The 21,693-nt window shown below is 48.1% G+C and overlaps 1 protein-coding gene across 1 annotated transcript in view; it reads left to right on the top strand.

Annotated features, from left to right (window-relative positions):
- The first annotated feature begins 963 nt into the window (after positions 1 to 963).
- Positions 964 to 21,693, top strand: part of Iqgap2 (IQ motif containing GTPase activating protein 2) — a 260,427-nt gene continuing 239,697 nt past the window's right edge. The window contains exon 1 of the mRNA XM_003470236.5: positions 964 to 1,275. Coding sequence (XP_003470284.2) covers positions 1,230 to 1,275 — 46 coding nt within the window. The 5' untranslated portion in view covers positions 964 to 1,229. The remainder of the gene's footprint in view (positions 1,276 to 21,693) is intronic.

The following is a 21,693-nucleotide window of genomic DNA, read 5'->3' as shown; positions in this document are numbered from 1 at the left end:
TCCCCAGGAAAAAGAACAAGGAATTGTCTTGTTGTCCCAGCTGACTGAGATGTCCCAGTCCACTTTAATCCCACGGGTCCTTCTATTCTCAGAATCATTTCAAGCAAGGCGGGCGGACCTGTGTCAGCCTCACAGGACAGCTTCATAGAAGCACAGATTCAGCCAAGCTTGCACTCTGAGAGGCTGAAGATCTCAAGTTTAAGTCCATCCTGGGCAACTCAGCCTCAGCAAAGAGCCTGTCTCAATACTTAAAAAAATAAATTTAAAGGGACAAAGATACACCGCAGTTCCATGCAAAGGCGCCCTCCCCAGAACAGGGCTTCTGAATCATCCCTGTCTCAATTTGTTTCTCATTTAAGCACCCACACACCCCACATTTGCCTGCTCCGGATCCACACAAGGACAAACAGCTCCCGGTGACCACCTGAAACTCCTGCTTTGAAAACACAGCTACATACTATTTCTGAGGTTGTGAGACCCCAGCTGGGCCTGAGTAAGGGCGCGGCGACCTGGGGCTGGGGCTGGGGCTGGGGCAAGGGGCCCTGCAGGAGGCCGAGGTGGGCAGTGCTGTGAGGGGTCATTGGGCCGTTTATCTTACGTCTCCAGCGAGTACGCACACGTACAGCTTCCTGTGAGTCACAACAGGGGAACCCTGGATTTGGTAGGCAAAAAGAAAGATAACAGAAGCAACTTTTGATGCCAAAAAAAAAAAAAAAAAAGTCAACGCGCTATCTCTGCAAAGGAAAAGGAACCGCGCTGTTTGCCGCTTGTCACTGAGCAACACACGGGCGACTGGGGCTGCCCGTGTTCTCTGCGGTTTCCGCGCTCGTCCCGGTGTGGGCTCACTTCCACCACCCCAACGCTCCGACCGCCGCGGGTCCCCGGCCGCTCTCCCCTTCCTCCCCCTGCCGGCGGGGCGGTCCCGAAGCGCTGCGCCCGGGACGCGGTAGAGGTCGCTGCGCCACGCCGCGCTCGCCCGCGCTGGATAACGGGGCCGGGTTGCAGGAGAAAGGAAACCTGTCCCGGAGGCGGCGGCGGCGCGGAGCGGAGCCGAGTCGCTGTGCTCGGCGTCTGCGCGCGGGGACAGCGGGCCCGGCGAAGCAGCACCGTCCCGGCGCGGGCGGCAGGGCGCGATCGGAGCGCTCCAGCGGGGCGCAGAGCCCACCAGCCTGGCCAACGAGGGGAGCCGCGGAGGGCGCGCCCCGGGAGGGCCCCCGGAGCCGCGCAGGATGCCGCATGAAGAGCCGCCGTCGCTGCAGAGACCCCGCTATGGCTGTAAGTGTCCCGGAGCTCCGGCTGCCCGGCGATGTGAGGGAGCCCCTTCTCCGGGAGCGAGTTGGGGAGGCCGAGAACGCGGGGGCGCGCGGCGCGGGGAGCGAGGGGGCAGCGGCGGCGGTGTGTCTCGCGAAGTTGGGGGCTGGAGTTGCAGAGGGCTGAGCGCGGCGTCTTCCCGCGCTTCTCTACAGACTACGAGTCCCTCGCTAGCAGCCTGGACTCACCAGCCCGTGCACTCCATGGAGCGCGGAGTCCCGGGCGGACCGCGGTGGGGATTTAGGGGTATCAGGTGAGGAGCCCGCTGAGGTCCGACCGCTGCCTGCTCGGGCCATGGGGTGGCGTCAGGGACTCAGTGCATCCGACACAGAAGGGGCAGAAAGTTTGTTTGCTGTGGCTACAGGTGGGCGCCGCCGATAGGGTGCCAGCGCTCTCTGAGCAATGTGAGTGGCGAAAGCGGATCTCCCGGAAGGGCAGACGTGTCCTTCTGTCCCGTTCTCGGGGCTTCACCTGGCCGGCCAGAGCCAGTTCATATCCCACAGGTGAGCGTCCCTTCCTGCCACAGCCCAAAAAGGATACCTCCCTCCCCCACCCCCACCCCGCGCGTGGTGAGAGGGCCTGTGGCCCGCGTGACTTAGAGGAGATGGTGCCGATTACCCCGCCAGGGGCTGCCCTCGCCGCGAGGTTTCTTTGGCTGATCGTGAGTGGATGGAGCCAGATTAGCACAACCACGTGGCCTCATGTGCAGAGTTCAGAGTCCTAAACATGTGCCAGGAAGTATTTCCTTTAAAACAAACAGAAAGTTGGCCCTCTTTCACTAGGCTTGGTCCAGTCCCCGAACTCATGGCGCAGGACTACAGGTTAATCTTTTGCCCCTTTCTCTCCCCTCCCCCAGCCTCGGGGAGGCGTGTCAGAGGTGGGAGTTCGTTTTCCCACGTGACCATTTGAGGCAGGCAGTAAGGTGGGGCCCGCTCAGTGGTTGACCAGGGCTCAGTATTTTGCAGCTTCAGTTTTCAGTTTGATAAACCACACAGAAGGCAACAGCTCCTGGGGTGCAGGGAGGAGCCCGGGGCTCCTCTGGCGATTGCAGTGTTACCCTCAGCTGGGTGGAAGTCCTTCAGTGTGACAAGCTGTCAAAACACAGGGTTGCTTCCCCGCACAAACTGATAGCCGCAGAGGCTGGAAACTGGGCACGTAAAACGCTAAGAAGTGGTTTGTTGCTAACAGTCGGTCGGCACAATCTACTAGTTAGCAAGGCACAGTGCAAACTTGCAGTGAAGGGAACAGGGTGCTTGAATGAAGGTAGCATTTCCTTCTGTCCTGAGATACCACCTGGTATTTATTGAATAAACTGGTGGCTTTTAGTTCCGTGCAGTCTAGAGAAAGGAACCAGACGCAAAAATCTGGGAAGCCCACTGCATGGGGTCGCTTTCTTTGGAAATCTTCCTAGGTCTCTCTGGGCCAGTCTAGGGTAGAGGGTGGTACGCCTTGTTGGAGCCTTCCCTTCCGTAGCTCATCAAGGGCTAGCATTCCTCAGCTCCTTCACCTCACCAGACAGAGAAAGTCTGTGCTTAGGTTTCCAGGCTCCATCACCACGGTGAAATATGAAGACCTGAATACAATGGCCTGTTATGCTGTGAGAACTGGCATTCTTAGCATTTTGATGTCAGGTTCCTGAGTGTTGTATGTTTGCAGCATACTTAAAAATAATCTCTCACAAAACATCTACAGTGTTAACTGACAGTACCTAGCATTGAGCAGTCATGCCAGGGGGAGTGATATGGTATGCTGTACTTCTGCTTATTGTTGACCAGCTGGGCCTCCTGTCCACGTGAGACTGGGACCAGTGTTGGATGCTCTTGGCAGGCCAGGACAGAATGGTGAAAGTGAGTGTCCTTGCCTTGTTACATCATGGAGGTATGCTTTTTCTTGTTTGTTAGTTTGGATGAATAAGTGCAGGCTCAGTAAAACCTTCAACTATACCAGACAGGATTTATCCCTAACACTTAGCGCACCGAAAAATCATCGTGTCAGTTCCATTGCTGAGTGTTTTGAGCATAGTTGAGACAGAGCTTTTAAAACAACTTCTTGAGGGCTGGGGATTTAGCTCAGTGGCATAAGCGCCTGCCTGGCAAGCACGAAGTCATGAGTTTGATCTCCGGTACCGCAAAAAAACACAACTCCTTGGTGATTTAAGTCATTCTGTTATACTTGTTCCTGTGGACTTTGGTCCTGGTCTCTCCTCTGCCTTCTTGAATGATCCTTGCATTCATTGATTCTTATGTGAAGTAATTCATGTGACTGGGTTGTCAGGATCTCTCTTCTCCCTGCCAGGCTGGGTGTCCTATAAAATACCATATAAGAAGTGGTACTTGGGGGATTTCTCAATGAGTTCTGCATGAAAACTGCAAGCCCTTCTCAGATTTCTGACAGGCAAGATTGCTGCAAGCATCCTGATTGACAAGAGCACTGAATTAAAATTCCATAGGCTACTTCCTATTTAATTTTCTGTTGTTGGCCATGTCTTCCTGCAACCTGTGAAATTATGTAGTGTGACACTGATATGATATCAGTAGCCTAGCAGCTCAGTAATACTGTGCTGAGAGAAGTGGAAGAAGGGAGAGAGCGTGGCCGCTGTGGAGACCCAGACTGGCTTCTACACTCAAAGCCAACTTTATTAACTTAGTTGTGAGACAGGGTCTTGCTGTGTAGCCTAGGCTGGCTTTGGGCTCACTATCCTCCTACCCCCATCTTCTGAGGTGTGCACCTCAGATCCTCCTACCCCGATCGTACAGGTGTGTACCACCTAATGTAAGTAACACTTGCCAAGAGCTTCTTGGGCTGCTGTGATGAACTGTGATGGGTGTGCTCAGTTAGTTCTGAGAACAAGCTGTCACCAACATGTAGCAGCAGTTTTGTCTGAATGACTTGAGAGTTAAAAGGCTAATGAGGCTGGGGCGGTCGGTGTGACTGGAACTCTAGTAACTACTCAGGAGGCCAGAGCAGCAGCACGTGAGTTCCGGGCGCTTGTCTAGATGTGCATGGTACTGAGTTTTCTGTCCATTGCTGGGACAAAAAAGACCAAAAGGTCTGTGTCGCTGGACAGATGATTTCATTCAGCACAGGTAATGCATTCAACATTTGAAGTGTCACTGTGGATTGCTAAGGGTGGTGCCCATGACAAAAACCAGTGGGTTTCTACTCTGCAAAATAGAACATCTCATGAGTTATAAGGCATGGTTAAAAAATATAGTAAATCTTTAAAAATTAAAAAAATTATTATAGTAAAATACACATGACCTTTCATCAGCCTCAAAACATTCCCCCACACATTTATCCCATCGATCTTGACCTTTTGGTCTGGTAGTCCTCTTTTGTGATGTTGCTATGAGATGTGATAACACACACACACACACACACACACACACACACACACACACACTGAATGTTGTTGCTGAGTGCACCCACCAAATAGAAAGGCAGGCTCGTAAACACATCATGGTGTGTGCGCATCCACCTTATTCCCTGAATCTGACAGTGACCTCTGACTCTTCCCCAAAATCAAAATGACTGTGAAAATGCAAATGATTTACATAGATTCAGGACATAAAGGCAGGCAGGTCTGTGCAACTAATGATACTCCTGAAAGAGGGCTTCCAGAACTGCTTCAGAAAGGGGCAGGGATGATTGGAGAAAGCAAGAGGGAGGATTTAAGCACTCATTGTGCTTATCGATTATACACGGAACATTAAAAGATTATAGTAGGCAACCTTTCACTTTTTTGCTTCTTTTAAAGACTGCAGTATTAGCTGGGTGTGATGGCATGTACCTGAAATCTCAGCACTTCCGAGGCTGGGGCAGGAGGATCCCTGTGAGCTCAAGGCCAGCCTAGGATACATAGTGAACTCAAGGCCAACCTGAATTGCAGTAGTGAAACTCTGTCTCAAACAGTAAATAAATACATAAATAAATAAGTAAATAAATAAATGTGTATGTGTGTGTGTGTGTTGAGGGAAGAGTTTGGCTCATGATACCAGTTTTTGAGTGATGATCTTACCTGAGTAACTAGGTTTCTGAAGCACTTGATAGTGGCTTTCTTTCTTTGTGGTGTCCAGCCTGAGGTGAAGCTTAAATTCTGACCTAGTTACACACAGTTGTGTGGAACAGGGCCCAGTGGTACCTTTATACTATTTTGCTAGCTGGGATGTCGTGTGGCTCAGCACCCTGAGGGGCCAGAACCCTGAGGGGCACCTGTGGTGCTGCAGGGCAGGGCACTGCTGTCTGCAGGGGCAGGGGCAGGCCACTCCCTGAGTGCTGGCGCTCTGCTTGAGCTTCGCAAAAAGACCTGTAAGGTCAACAGCCGAAGTGTTATTTTAGTATGCTTTTAACTTTAATTACACACACTGTTAGCCAGAATGACTTGTTTGGGAGAGCTTAAGTTTGTAATACCAGGTTTGTTTTAAGACTTAGTGTCTTCTGGGTGTTAGCTAGCCCCTTTTTAACTAGGAAACCCTTGATTTGCTGTGCCCCTTACTGCCCCACTCCACATACTCTCTCTTGCACTCTTTTTTCTTTTGCAAACTTGAGGATCAAAGTGAGGGTCTGTGTCTCTTGCCTCCATAAGCGTTTGTGGGATACTTCCTGAGACAGAATTTTACTATGTTGTTCGGGCTAGCCTAAACTCACTATGTAGTCCAGCCTACACAGTCTTGAACTTTTGGAGATCCTCCTACCTCAGCCTCTCTGTTGACCAGGATCACAGTCATGCGCCACTATGCGCAGCTATCCACAAGCTTTTAACAACTCTTTCTATTTAAAAGACTCATGTGCAAAGAGAGCTAATGTTTGTCCAGTCCTCATGGTAACCAAAAGAGAAGTGAAGATTACTGAACTTCATAGGGTGAGGTAAATCCTACCAGCAGGCACTTCCATCTGGGGCAAGAACTAAGATTTGCAACGATACCAAGGCCTGGGAGCTTTTTGTGTGTTATTTTTTTGTCCTTGCATCAAAATGACCTTTGAGAGGGCCATTTGCACAAAGAAATTTAAATCAATGATACTGTATCAAGGCCTCCCATCTATATAGCTGGCCACAGGGGGCTTAAGGCCATGGTTAGACCCTGAAACTTTCTGCTTCATCAGTGGGCACCAGTTGGCCATGTCTGAGTCATGGGGATTGATCCCTCTTTCCTGTCTCTTTCAGCAGTTTGTTGTGATTTTATCAAGGGCATCCTCCTTGCAACCATGTGGATGATGTGCTTTGTGTGGTCCAGTGTGTTGGTACATACCTATAATTCCACTTACTCAGGAAACTAAGACAGGAGGATTGCAAGTTTGAGGTCAGCCTGGACAACTTGGCAAGACTCCATCTTAGAATAGAATTGCAAGGACTGAGAATGTAACTCGTTGCTTTCTGGGTTCAATCCTAGTAACACACACATGTGTGCGTGTGTATACACGTATACATGCACATACACATGAATAAAAGAAAAAATGCATGATATTTCTTTAAAGTCAATTTTGCTGTTTTATTTTTCCCCAAGGAAAAAACACAGATAAATACATGCAATTTTTTACAGAGTACATTCAAATGTCTTCAAATGTGTACATTAAGATATCCCCTTTGGGTAGGGTGCTGTTAAAAATAGGTGCACGGCATTCTTTAAAGTCTATTTTGCTGCCTTATTTCCCCCCAAGAAATAGCATACACAAATGCACGGGCTTTTTACAGAACATTTTCAAGCTGCATCAAATGCATACATAAAGACATCTTTCTCTGTCTCTGAGGCACTAATGTGAAAGGAAGCCATTTCCATAATGCAATGGTACGCACCAATGCTTCTAAATAAGATAATTGGAAAAACACACTTTATTTTATATACTAGCCATGCCTTAAGTTCCGGATTTGATGGCAAACCAGGCAAAAATCTATGTGGTGACTGACCAGCGAGCTGATGCATCTTCATTATATAGCTATGTTTATCCCTTTGGGGAAGAGTCAGGGCACCAGGAAATGGCTAAAACTGTGGTGTTGAACAGATGTGGGTTCTGACTTCTCCGAACTGCCTGAGCAACCTTGGGCTTTGCTGGTCTTCCTTGAGAGATGGGTGAAGTGATAGACCTCTAGAGGTAACTGTGTGGTCCCAGGCATGTAGTGGTCAGTGGACCGTAGGTGTTTTTTTTCTCCACCCCCACAATAGTTACTGTATTGTGTATTGTTATCCTCTATATAGATGCTCAGACTGGCTTTAGTTGTGCAAAGTCAATCAAACAACACAGGCATTAAGCTTTTTCTTTACTTCAGTTGCTATCATCTCAGCCTGCATTCTTCCAAATTAGCTGGTTGCTTGGGAGACTGAGGGGGGAATTTTCTCTCCCTGCCTGAGAGCCGCTGATTCACAGGGAAGGTTCTGCTTCCTGGTTCTTGCTCAGCCCACTGAACTGCTGCTGGTGCAGGGAGGGTGCTGCTGCTTCCTGGTTCTGGACTGTAGTTCTTTAAGCCACTGAGGGTGTGATGTGTACAAAGCGTGGTGGCGGGGGGAAATGTTGATGCCAGTCACCACCTGCATGAGAGCGCGGACTGAGGGGTAACGCTGAGACTCCTTCTAGTGCACTGCAAGTTCTGGAAAGGCTCCTGTAGGAGCCACAGAATTGGGGTAGCAGAAAGGCTGTGTGAAGGTTCTGTGTTTGAGTGTGACCAGAGGAAAGTTGGAAAGACACCCTAAGACATTTGTTTGGTCTGTAGTTTGCTGGAGTTAATTTTTTTTTTTGCCCCTCTGTGGTGGTGCTGAAGATGAAACCCAGAGCCTGCAGCCTAGGCAAGAGCTCTATCCTGGTGACCCTGAGTTGATATCAAGATGGGGGTAACCTGAAGGGGGCAGATACATCATGGAATTCTTTACTGTCAGGCAGCAGAGGTCTATTTGAGCTGTCTTGAGTTGCTTGAGCCAATCATCATCAGCAAAGTATCTTTCTGTTCTTGTTAAAAACAAAAACAAGCAAGCAGAATCCTTTCATTGGGCTTTCAAGGGCAAGAGTGGCAGTGGGGAGGGAGCTGTCTTCCAGGCAAGGCAGGCTGGGACTGTGCTGTTCGGTATCCTCTCTCCCAGGCCATGCTCTGGCTTTGGGAATGTCTTTAGGACAAGCAGCTGTGCCTGATGGTTTTGTTAAGGATGGGTGACCTGAGACCAGGTCAGAAAACCAGGTACAGTTAGAGCAGGCAAGCGGTTTAAAGATGAATCAACAGGAGGTTAGGTTTGTCTTCCTTCCTCATTCTTTCAGTTACATGTGGCAGTTTTCACCTGTCATATTCCCAGAACATTTACTGGCCCCCAGTGACCCCTCCCCAGGTGGGTTGAAGACTGCCTACAGGTGTGTTTCCAGATCCTGAGCAGTTGCCTGAGGAGCTGTGGGATAATTAGGTCTCTGCAGATCTGAGTATATTTAACTGGACTCACCTTTGATTTTATTATCACAAGCACAAATGGGCCTTCTGGTGTTTTATGATCACCTGTTAAATGTGACCCTTCTTGTCAACATTCTTTTTAATTTTCTCTTCAAGATGAGCCTTGCCAAGCTGCTCAAACTGGGCTCAGACTTGTGGTTGTCCTGTCTCAGCATCCTAGGAGTGCTGGGATTACAAGCATAGGCCACTGCTCCTAAATGAATTTCAAGTCTTCAAGGTGTGCACAAGAGCTGTGGCAGAACAAAATGAGCTATTGCTCCTCACCGTGGGTACAGGTTTTATAGTGAAAACACATGAGTGTGCTTCCCTTCCAGTCAGGTTCCTTGTGTGTTTGTTTTGAGCATATGTGTATACCAGGCACTGATTTTTATCCAAGTTGTGTTTATTTTATAGAATCTATTTGGGTGCAGCTTTAAGGTTGCTTTTCTCTCTTTTGGGAAACAAACTCGATTTGGGAGGGAAAAACCCAAAGCCTCCATAAACTGTGGCTTGGAGAAAGTTAGCTGCCCTAGGACTTCACGGGGAGGTGGTGCTGTGAGCAGCTGTGGGGGAGGCCGAGAGAGTCAGAGAACTCTTGTTTGTTTTTTAATTTTCGGAATTGGGGATTGAACATATCACCTTTGCACTGAGCTACATTCCCAGTTCTTCATTATGGGGTTTGTTTGTTTGTTTGTTTGTTTGTTTTTGTATCAGGAATTGAACTCAAGACATTGGGCTTACCAGGCAGGTGCTTATGCTGCTGAGATATATCCCTGGCTCCTCTTCATGTTTTGAAACAGGGCTTCACTAGGTTGCCATGTTGCTAGGCTTAAATTTAAGTTCCTTCTGCCTTGGCCTTCCAGGGTTCTGGGATTATAGATGTAAAACATCATGCTCAGTTTGAGAATATTTTTGAATAAGAGGGAGGCCCCATACCTGGCTATTCTGGGTTTCTAATGCTTAGAAGTGAGCTTGAGGGTGTCTATTTCTTCCAGGTCAACTGACAGTTCTCATTTAGTCATGCACCCCCAGCAGTTATAACTATAGAATATGTTAGTGGGTAGATTAAGAGCACCCATATCATCCCCCTGTTGCAGGGAAACTACAGATCTGTTTTGCTGTTGATATAAGATAGGAGAGCATTGTTATGAATTTTTTTTTGTATGAGATCTTCAAAGGAAAAGACTTTTAATGGCCATTTCTCCATTCCTACTGAATTTCTGATAGAAGATATTTTTTATAGCATTTTTTAAAAAAACTAAGGGGAATGGCCAGGCAAGGAGGCACAGGCCTGTAACCCCAGCACTCTGAAGGCTGAGGCAGGAGGATTGCTGTGAGCTGGAGGCCAGCCTGTGCTATAAAGTGAGTTCAAGGCCAGCCTGGACTGCATAGTGAAATCCTGTCTCAAAAAGACAAAAAAGGGGGGCTGGGGATTTAGCTCAGCGGCATCAGGCCTTCCTTGCAAGCAGGCAGTTGTGAGTTCGATCCCTGGTACCGATAAAAATGAAAAAGAGAAAAAAAAAGACAAAAAAGAAAAGAAAAAAATAAATAAACTAAGGGAGGGGGCTCCTGGTAGTATACTGAGTGATAGATACATCATTGCTTAGCATGTATGCTGCACTGGGTTCAATTTCCAGCACCAAAAAAAAAAAAAAAAAAAAGATTTTGTTTCTCTTTTCATATTTTACTAGCAATCTGATTTCAACCTTAAGTAATACTGGTACACATCATGTAGTCAGCTCTGTATAAGCAGACTTAATTTGCATGTGATTGGAGCCACATATATTTAAGTACCCAGCCAGGAGTCTTGCAGCCAGCACCCGGAAGGATTCTGGATAACTACTTAGCTATTTTGGTGTTTGCTTAATGTGCCTGTATTATACTGTTTGTTTAAGCAAGGAATTCACCTCCATTGTCTGCCAAATGAAAGATAATCCCCACATCTTTCAAGTGCCACATGCACATTTATCATTGAATTTAGGGCTCCTTTTGCCCTGTGGATCCTGTGAGCAAGTTGTTCCAATTTGTTTGTGCCTGGGAGAACCCGTACTCACAAGGTACCAGCACCAACTGGGCTTCTGAGTGTGAATGGAGAGGGTTGGATCCTCCATGAGTGCCCCTGCTTATCTCTCTAGCTCCTACTCTTTCTTTCCCACTTTAACAGAAAGTGGCTTTAAAATCCTGGCCTCACTCTCCCTGAAGAACGGGAAAATTCTTTGGGTTATTGTTACAGAACTAGTGTTCAACCTATTAATTTGAGTGGAAATCAACTTAATCCTGAGTATGTACACTTACTTTTTCAAGAACCCAGCATATTCCTTACTGAGTCCACACAAAGTTGGGCAGAGTTTGGATTTCCATGTTGTATGTCATTCTCCAAGTGGTCTCAGGCTTACCTCCCCCATCCCGGAGGGGGGGTCGGGGTTAGTGGGGAATAGTTTCTCTCAAGTTCCCATTTATTCTTGCATCTCATGAACACTTCGAAGGTTTAATTGATCACTGCTACGTAGACATCTTACCCAAATACCTGGCTCATGCACCTTGGCCAGCTGCCTGCTGGGCTGTCCTGTGAGTGTTCAGACGGGAGGGGAGGGGAGAGAAAGAAATACTGGGTTCATCTGATCCCCCAGGGCTCACAGCCCTAGAAAGTTAGCAAAGCTCCAGTGAGGTTCCCAGCCCAGTGAAGCTCGAAGGAGGGTGACCAGGATGAGGAGCTCTTAGAGGCAGAGAGCACAGGACATGCCTTCATCCTCCACCTTCCCCTTCCTGCAGACTCTATTTCAGTGACTTCTGATAATCCTTAATCACCTCCCCTACCCTTCTCTTCCTGCAGGGGGCCCTTGCCTTTAGTCAGAGCTTGTCCCGGCTGTTTTCTTCCTGGGCCCTGGGCTGACTGTGCAGGCTGGGCACCAGTCCTTGCAGGATGCGTGCTCTCATCAGCTCAGAGAAGGGCTCCCCAGAAGGTCCAGTAAGGTGGTGTATCAATCAGCTTCTTGTCACTGGAACAAAACATCTGACAGCCACGAATCAGAGAGGAAGAGAGGGTGACTTTGGTTTGCAGGCTTACAGGTACAGATTGTGGCTGGGGTTCCAAGGCGCACCTGGCACGGCAGAGAGGCAAGGGGAGGAAGGTGCTGAGCCCACAGGGACCATTAAGAAGGGGTAAGGGAGCCCCAGCTCCAGCAGCACAGGCAGCTCCAAAGTCCCCGGTGGATAATCTGCCAGGGAGTACTGTGCCCTATGATCCTGCTGCCTTTCCAAAGCCCTACCTCTGAACACACACAACTGTAGTGGGACATTCTAAATACAGCTGTAACAGGCAGTTTCATAGAGCCTTGTCACACTTTAAATTTGTCCAAGAGATAGTCATAGAGCCAGTACAAATATACTCTTGTTTTTATTCTGTATTTACTAATGAATTTTATTTTTCCAAGTGGAAACAATATTTATTTTAAAAGAATATATAAAGATGTGGCTTTCTTTCCAAAAACCAGGTCACCAGAGTCTTGTCCTTGCTTTGGCACTGATTCTGGCGCATGTGTCAAACCCCTCTTTCTCAGTTCTCCCTAGATTTGCTATTGTTAGTTTGCAATGGCCAACAGTTGGAGCAGGGGGCTGATGTATTCCTTTCCACCCTACCTCTGGCTGCAACTTCATGGTTGACAAGTTGAACTCTGAGAAAGAAATGAAACTTTTTATGTGCTTCTATGTAATAGTTTTGAAATCACTGAAAGTATTTAGTTTTGATCTATTAAGTAGAACACATAAGATCTAGCCACCAACAGGAAGTGACATACTTAAACTGTGTGTGTGGGAATATTTCTAGAAGATTAATGAAAACATTTTTTAGAGATTGCCTTTGGGATGAGGGACTGAGGGGAAAGGTGGGAATAGTATTTAAAATAGTTTTTCAAAAATAAACAAATATACATTTTAAAAATACTATACATATTGATTAATTTGACAATAACAGATAAATTAAAACAATAAAATTTATGAGTCTCAAGAGTGTGTCTTATGATCTGTCTTAGTTACTTTTCTCGCTTTGCTGAGACAAAATACCCAACTCCCAAAGTTAAAGGACGAAAGGTTTATTCAGCTCACAGTGTGTACAGGTTTCAGTTCATAATTGGCTGGCTCTAATGCAGGTTGGCATGGCAGAGGAGAAACTATTTATGGTGGCAGAAGCTATCAAAAGTAACAAGAGCAAAAGGGGGAAAACGAGCCTGTTTCTGCCCCTTTTGTCTTAGTCAGACTGCTGGGATTAGGGTGGTGCCAGTCGAGTCAGTGGACTGACCCAGCAGTCGCCCAGCCTTATTCTGGCACCCTTAGTGCCATCATTAAACCATGAATCAGTCACAGACTCTAGGTTCAGCCAGCTGTGAACAAGCCCTATCTTAAAGCTTTGGGGGCACAATGAGACACAAACCATGACATGGTCCATGCTAAGCTCTGACTGCTTATGGAGGTCAGCATGTCAACATCAGTTCTTCCTAGGTAATGAGGTAAAGGGTTGATAACATTTTTTTCTCTTCCCCAAACTTTCTGCTATACATATGTTTCTAAGGTTAGAAAAGTTACAATAGCTGCCCTTTGCTGCTTGAGACAGAGTTCTCTTTTGCTACCATTTCTGCTTTGAGAAAATTAGAGCTTGAAAAGCAGCTGTCAGGCAGGGAGGAATGGGTGGCGATCCACTTTTGCAAGTGGATGAGGGACGGAGGGACAGGAGCATTTCGAGATCCAGGAATATGTGGCAGAGATGGATGGGGTTGTAGTTGGGCCAGAGATGATGAAAGGTTGGGTTCCAAACAAGAATCAGCAAAGTGAAGCAAGCAGTGGTGACATAAAAAAATCCACGAAGGTAGTAGCTAGTCAACATTTGAAAATTTCGTAAAGAGAAAGTGTGTGGGATGCTATCTATAAAGAGCACCAGTGAATCGGGACTAGTTGGTATCTCCAGTGAAATGACAGCTACTGACATGAACCCAGGGAGCGTGGCTGGCTCGGAGAGCATTTCAGGGCTGCGCATTCATTCAGCAAGAGATGCAGGATGCCACCTATGCCGTGCTGGTGCTGGATGCCTTGGGGGGGGGTCAGGCGGGACCAGGCTCTGCAGGGGACCTGGGGAGCTTGGAGTAGCTCCTCACCTGAGAATGCATTTGCTGCCTTCGCTGCCCAGATCGACATCGGGACATTCATCCACAGTAGAGAGGCAGAGTAGGGTGAGTGGTTTCATTTTGTTTTGTTTCTTTGAGACAGGGTCACTCTATGTTGTCTAGGCTGGGCTGGAACTCACAGTGTCCTTCAGGCTGGCCTGGAGCTCCCGGTCCTTCCGCCTCAGCCTCTGGAGGTCTGGAATTTCAAATATGTGCCACCACACTGGGCAAGGTAGATTAGTTCCATCTGGCCCTTTGGAAGAGGTCCTCGATCCTGTTGTTCTGTAGTAAAACGAGATAACCACGGAAGTATTGTCAGCCCTAAACAGTGAGAGTCAAGAGTCCCTTTGTCACCAAGGGCAGCAGGGAGCATCTGAGGACTTAATCGAGGTGCCCTTTCCTGAGTGACATTGAGTGTGACTCTCTGAGTTCCCTTCTACATGTGGAAAATGGGTTTATATTTACTCCCAAAGGTGTGGGACCACCTGGGTGTAGTGCCCCCCCCCCATATTCCCAGTAGTCCCAGTAGTTGGCTGAGGCTGAGGCAGTAAGATTGTGGTGAATTCAACACCAGCCTGGACTACATAGCAAGATCATGTCTCAAAAAACCAAACTGAACTAAAAGAAACCAAACCAACAATGAAAGAAACCCTCTGAAAGAAAACCAAAGGTATGTGAGGTAAGAGAGATCACTGTGAATGCTTCTTGAGCATGTTTGTGGGTGGTGGTGATGGAGTGAGTCTGACACTTACTTGAATTCCTTGTTGTAGATTATTGTGTTGAGAAGGATTTATCCTATAATCATCTGCCTCAAAGGCAGTGCTGCCTCTGTTTTGTGACATTTTTTGGACCCATATTTGAGGTAACTTTTTTTTCTTGTCCCTGTAGTTTGACAAGGCAAAACTTTGTCTTTTGGTAGCAGTATTTTTGAGCCATAGATTCTCTAAATGTAGGGCCAGAGGTGTAGCTTAGTGGCATAGCACCTACCTAGCAAGCACAAGGTCCTGAATTCATCTCTGGTACCAAAAAATTGTTTTTTGAGATCTAAATCCTTTTGCCTTCCTTGTCCATCTGAACATTTGTCTTACTGGGAAGTGTGTGAATGAAGGGTCTGAACATTGAGAAGTCTTTCCCAGAGCTGCTTCTTTGACCCTGTGCGGCAGGGTGATGTCTCCTAAAGGAGACCACATTGGCTGGGAAACCTCCATTTCTTTTTTTTTTTTTTTTTTTTTTTGTAATTTCTTTTTTTTTTAAATCGGTATCGGGGATCAAACTCATGAATGCCTGCTTGCAAGACAGGTGCTTATGCCACTGAGCTAAATCCTCAGCCTGAAACCTCCATTTCTTAAGGTGGGAAGGCCATTCCCCCTCTGCTTCTTTCGGTAGGGACTCGCTCCTTTTTCTCCCTCCTTCCCTCCCTTTCTTCCTTCTTCCTTCTTTCCTCTGATTGAAGCCAGGGCCTTTGCATTGAGCTACATCCCTGACCTTTTTAAGTTTTTAAGTATTGGGACAGGGTCATGCTGCAGTGCTCAGGCTGGACTTGAATTTGTAATCCTCCTGTGTGTGCCTCCCTGGGTTGCGACAACAGAGGATCTTTTCCTTACGAAGTTTAGATGCTGTGTCTTCACACAGGAGAAGTGGGGGGTAGCTAAAAGGCAGCGCAGCCACGGAGAGATTTCTCAGGGCTTCTGGGTGGAGAACAGCAGGCTGATGTCCGGTGAAGGGCCTGTCCTGACTGCTATGCCTGCTGTTCTGTCTTCGGCCTTCCAGGCCAGTGTCCCCCAGCTCTCCGTTTGTTTTGGGTGAGAGGTCTGACACAGATTATTTACTTTTTTTTGTTTCTTTTTTCTTTAAAAAATATTTGAACCTTTAGACTCTCGAAGAGGAAGGCCGTGAACAAGCCTCCCTCTTAGGACACTGCATGGCGGCAGCATCTTGCTACCATGTCCCTGCTGCACGCATCAGGACAGTGCCTCCCTCATGAGAGCCAGGACCCCTCCCCAGCCACCCGCTGTGCGCCACAGGGCTGTCTGCTTTGGCGAGTGGTGTAGTCTCTGCACCCAGATCCGCTGAGGGTTGATCCAGCAGCCTGCAGCTGCTGCACCCATGCATGTGGCCTAGATGAAGATGCTGCCACCACCCTTTGAGAGCCAGTGTGACAGCCGCGTCCTGGTGGGAGTGCCTGTCGTCTGCTGGCTCCCTGGGTATACTGCAGCAGGGTCCAGCCTCCCGCTACTAGGGATAAATAGATACTTTTAAAAGCTTCCCTGGGAGATTCCAGTGTGTAGCTAAGGTTTGAAATTTATCAACTAATTAAAACCCCCTACTCTGTGTATCTATTTTATTGTGGTGAAATATACATGGTGTAAAATGACCATTTAAACCATTTTCAGTGGACAGTGACATAAGCAGTGTGCTGCGTGTCATACCATGCTTTTCCATCTCTGGGGCTTCTTCCTATTCCCAGACTAAAACTTTATTGCTCATTAAATCATCCCTCCCATGTAGTCCTCCACTCACACCTGGCTGCCACCACGCTACTTTCTGTTTGAAGGGCTGGGACCACATAGCACTTGTCCTCCTGTGTGTGGTTTATTCCATGTAACCTGTCCTCGGGGTTCATCCAAGTTGTAGCATGTATCAGTATTTCCTTCCTTTTCAAGGCCAATTAGTACGCCTTTGTGTGGGTACCATATGTGCATGGCACTCGGGCCTGTCCATCTATTTGTTGCTGGGCAGTGTTTCCAAGACTCACCAGCTCATCCTCACTTTTTAGCCAAGCACATTGGAGGACACTGGAAGGAGGAAGGGTCTCTGAGTTCAGGGAGGACTGGGTTGTGATGCAGGCCGCTTGGCTTTGTTTAGATGACCTCCTGGGAGGCCACATACGACTGCATCTTTCCTCCAGGGGGAATAAAGAGCAGTGGGTATAAATCCATATAGTCTGTGGCAAAACTGACTTCCTTGCCCGCTCAGATGGCGATGGGAACAAGACTTACTGTCCAGTTTTTCATTTACATTATGCATAACTTTTAAAGGAAGTTAGTGGTTAATTGGTGAGTTAACTGGCACTAAGTATCAACATGTTGCTTTTACAATACTGATGTAAAGTAAATGGGCTACCTTCTTGGGACATGTGGGATTTTTAAAGTAGATTAGTTCATTTATCTGGTTCTTTCACATCTTAGTTGTGTGACCTTGGGTAAGGTATTAGCATGTTCTATTATAAAATAAGGACAGTAATTGTAATCAGAGTCAAATTAGTCTACATAAAGTGTGTGGTACATGGGAGACACTCTTGTGTTGTAAACTGTTAACGATGTAATATTGCTCATCAGTTTCAAAGACATTTGAGTAACCTCAGTTATCTTCAGAAGATGCTTTTATAACAAGTTCTTGTTGTTTTACTGGACCTAACCCTTTTACTTGGCTGTCTTGAGCCTGGCATCCTAAGCCCTCTAAAATAGGCCTTTTTTCTTGTTTTTCTCTTTCAGTGTGGGGGCTTGAGCCCAGGGCCTTTGTACTGAGCTATGTCCCCAGCCCTTTTTTGTTTTAAACTAGGGCTTGCTAAGTCACTTCATTGCTCAGGGTGGGCTCAAAATTTTGATCCTCCCCCCTCAGCCTCCCAGAGTGCTGGGATGACAGACAGTGCTCCACCAGGTCCTGCTAGAACAAGGGTTGTTAATCTGAGAGAACATAACAGCAGCGATGTGAGAGCCAGGGCTCTGGATTACTGGACTGAAGGGAAGGGGAGCTACTTCCTGAGGTGAGTGTCCCTCATTTTTATATATTGCCAGATCTACAGAGTGAGAGGTGAAGCAGGATGTTGGGAGAAGTCAGGCTTTGTTATGCTTTGGCTAAGGTGAATCCAGGGTTGGACAGCCTGCTGGGTTTTTTTGTTTTGTTTTTGAGACAAGGGTCTTGCTACCTACTTTAGGCTGGCCTTGAGCTCACTGTGTATCCCAGACTGGCCTCAGACCCCAGGTGGTCCTCTTGCCTCTGTCCTGGCTGGAGTTACACCCAGCAACATGCTAATTTTGAAGGTTGATTATCCATTTCACTGCCTGGTGAGAAGTGATCTGAGGATTACAGAATCAACAGTCTAATTCCATGGAACCAAGCTGTTGTCTCTTAATGATTAGTTTGGAGCTTGTACTAAGCACAATGTGTGCAGTTCCCAGGGTAACTTACCAAAAAAAAAAAAAAGTGGCCCTGTGGAAAAGCTAAGTAACTTGTACTTCAGTGGAAAACCTGATGTCAACCTTGGGTCTCAAGCCTGTTCCTGATTGCCTTGAACAGCAAGGGGACAGCATGCTGCTTTATATCTGGTAGGAGGAAACAGGACTGGGGCAAGTGGCAGTGTGGACACAGCCCTGAAAAGGGGATACTAGGTGCCACCCTTGCTGCCATTTTAACCTCTGATGACGCTGATGACAAATGCACCTGAGGCTTATGCCAAATATACTTCTAAGCACTTTTCCTGAGTCACTCAGTTCAATCATTCTAACAACCTTCTGTGGCCATGACCACTGTCTTTTACTACCACTCTGTTCTGGCTTCCTCCCCTGTGAGCTGAAGTAACCACGTGGTGACTTAGTGCACCTGGCTCAGCCTGGTGCAGAGAGAGTGCTAGGTGAGTGGAGAGGAGGCGGGCTGCAAAGAGCAGGTGGCAGGGTGAAGTTCGGAGTTACACACGTGTGCAGTTAATGAGCCTGGTGACTTGACTGCCACCCAAGTGAGGACACGATAGATGCCCAAGAGGCCCCACCAGCCTCGCATGGCTTGCTCCTTCCTCCTTAGTGCCAGCCTTTTGGCCCTTTCTCTCCCACATGGACGAGGGACTGCAGAGGGCTGATTCACCCAGTTCATTGCAGCAGAATTGCTTGAGGGCTTCAAAACTCCCAGCCCCACGATCTACACCAGTTTGGGAGATGGATTCTTCATTAAAATTTTATTGCTTGGTTCCTTTTTCTTCTGCGTGCTCTTTATTTACTATCTTGTGCTGTGCATAAACTTTTGAAGTCTCAATAGCAAACAGCTGTGAACATTGCTGTTGGAGAACCACACTCACAGTTAAAATAAGCAGATTGGCTTCTGATGATATGGAGAAATGCTTATATGATAAAACGAAAAAGCAGGATACTCTGTGGAAAAGTTAGAACTTTGAGTAGGGGGATGCCTGGAAGGAAATACATTGAATTGTTCACAGTTGTTCTTGAGAAAATGTTTCCTGTTCAGCGGGATTTGTTTTTCCCAGGGAGAGCTGGGGAAAAATCATCAAAAGACAAAAGCATGTTCGTTTTCATATTATTGCTTCTGACTGTGAGAGATGCTCTCTCCTGGCCGTTCTTGGCTTCCTGGGCTATAGGTGCTCAGGTAGCACAGCATGATGTGATGGGCCGGATGGCCAAGATCAGCTCACTGGCCTGGCTTCCTGCTACTTTCACACAAGTCCAGGGGCTCTTGAAGGCTGTCTGTGCCCCACAAATCGGGGGCTGTTCACCAGGCAGAAATGTGAGGCTTTCTCATGTGCTGGAGTCAGCACTTGGAGAATGGACAGAATTTGAGCTGAAATTCTCAGGCAGCTAACTTCATGAGTTCAGTTCCGAGCAGGTTTTCCCATGCTTAATGCCAATATTCTCATTTCTTTCTCTCTCTCTCTCTCTCTCTCTCTCTCTCTCTCTCTCTCTCTCTCTCCACCCTCAAGTCACAAGCTTTGAGCATGTTTGCTGAGTCCCGGGTTTCCCTTCATCAGTGTCCAGTTGCATTTCCAGGGAGCAGAATTTCAGTCAGTTGGCATGTCACCAGCAAGGGCCAAATTAGACATAATTGCACACGAACTCAGTTTTAAAGTCTGTGGCTTACAGTGTTCTGCAGAAGCATGCCAGGCCTGCCCCTTTGTTCTCCCTGGGAACAGTGTGCCCTGGAAGAAGGGTTACAGGATGGTTCATTGCCCAAATCAAGACACCTAGGGAAGGGGGCTTCTGCTAATCATGCCAGGACCTCACTGTTAAGTGGGCCAGTCCAGGCAGATCGGGGCATCTGGTCATCCTACACTTCAGGGTGGACCTGTCACTGTTCTGTCAGATGAGGACCTTGTTCCTGGACATAGGCTTTGTCACTGAAACTGCAGCTGTTGGTGCTTTCCAGCAAAGGGAAGCAGGCTGGCTTTTTAGGAAGGCTGGGCTGAAGCTGGCAGTGCTGTGCAGCAGTGGGAGGCACACTTCAAAGGCTGTGGCTTGGGCCATTGTCCTCGTTCTGTTTTCCTTGGAGTCCTTAGCTCCTCTTTTTCTGTCCTCAAGGGAGGGGTCTATATACCCGCCGGCCATGCTAAGATACAGCTCCTTTAAGATGTTGGGGGAGGAGTCAGGGAGCCCTGTGGGCCCTTCCAGTCTCACTCGGGTGCGCGCGCGCGCACACACACACACACACACACACACACACGCACACACACATACCCCGGCATGTGCGCAACTTCATAAAAAGCCTGCCTGCATGGCTAATGAGGGGGCAAGTGAGGCCCCCCGCTGCAAGCCAGGGCCTGCTGTCTGTCCCTGGCTGTCACATGCTCAATGGCAGGCTGCTGGGTGAGCTGGAGGTGGGAGTGGAGACCTGTGGAAAAAGGGGTTCGCAGGCTATTCCCAGAAATATGTTATTGCAGGGGTGCTTGTGTGCCAGGGGAGGGGGTGCCAGAGAGAAGGGAGCACAGCAGCTGGGCTGGAGTTCCTGGACCACACAGTTCTCGGCTGTGGGGGCTGACCTGTGCCTGGTAGGATGTTCAGCACCATCGTGGACACACGCCCTCCCCAGATCCAAAACCAGTGGAACTGCAGACATGGCAGAGCCCTTTTGTGGAGTCACCGCTGTCAGAAATGGGACAGGGCTGGTTGGTGGACGTCTCTTTTTGCATGGCTATAGTTGGTCCGGAGAGCTCCCACTTTCAGCATGCACAGTGCCTTTCCTGGGCTGATGAGCACTTGTGCTGGGGTTGTGACTAGAAATGGAGCACCCCCCCTTTCATGCCCTTGGGTTTCCGCTTTGAAACAAAGTGCATTGAGCTCCCAGCTCAGTGTGTGAATCATGAAGTCTTACTGGTGGGAATGGGATTATGCTTTTCTTCATTTGGTAAAACTCTCTTTGAAGCATTTACTATACCTAGTGAAACAGGTTTTTATTTTGCCAAAACTGTCCCATTTCAAATGCCCACTCTGTTCTCCCTGTGAGGGTGGCCGGGGAAGGTCAAGACCGACTGCAGAGTCTGCTCCTGTGGGCCTGAGCTGTGGCTTGGGCTCTGCGTACCGCAGGTGCCTACACTGGTCCGCAGGCCACACTGCATGTGAGCCTCTGTGAGGACCAAATCCAAGCAGCTAAAGAGAAGTTGGCACCTCCATCCTTGGAATGCAGGCACTCTGCTGAGCACGGGTTGCGGAGGGACTGCCGTGTCCGTCTGTCTGGCAGTAGGAGGACTAGTGCTTGCAGCCACTTGCTCAGTGCTGGCAGGAGCAGTTTAGCAGCCCAGCCTGACACAGATGGCTGTATCCCTTGAGTGGGCATGGAAGGGGCAAGGCCGGCCTGTGAGGCAGCAGGTCACACTGTGTGAGACTTTGAGCTGTTCACAGGTTCCTGGGTTTGGATGAGCAGAAGAGTGCCCCCATAGAGGACTGTTGGCCCACCTTTGAGTTGTTAGGCTCTGGGGGGTGATGGGCAGCCAAGTTCCTGCTTTCCTAGCCTGGGATCCCTGCCAGGATCGTGGACAATGTAAAGAGCAGCCGTCCTGCTCCTGTTACCCAGGTCCTTGATTCCTGCGGGCTTGCAGGTGCC

This window comes from Cavia porcellus, unplaced genomic scaffold (genome assembly GCF_034190915.1).
Source record: "Cavia porcellus strain 051 isolate PalLab524CR breed Dunkin Hartley unplaced genomic scaffold, mCavPor4.1 scaffold_11, whole genome shotgun sequence".
Classification (NCBI taxonomy): domain Eukaryota; kingdom Metazoa; phylum Chordata; class Mammalia; order Rodentia; family Caviidae; genus Cavia; species Cavia porcellus.
The sequence above is the reverse complement of the archived record's forward strand: the minus strand, read 5'-3'. Positions and strand labels throughout refer to the sequence as shown.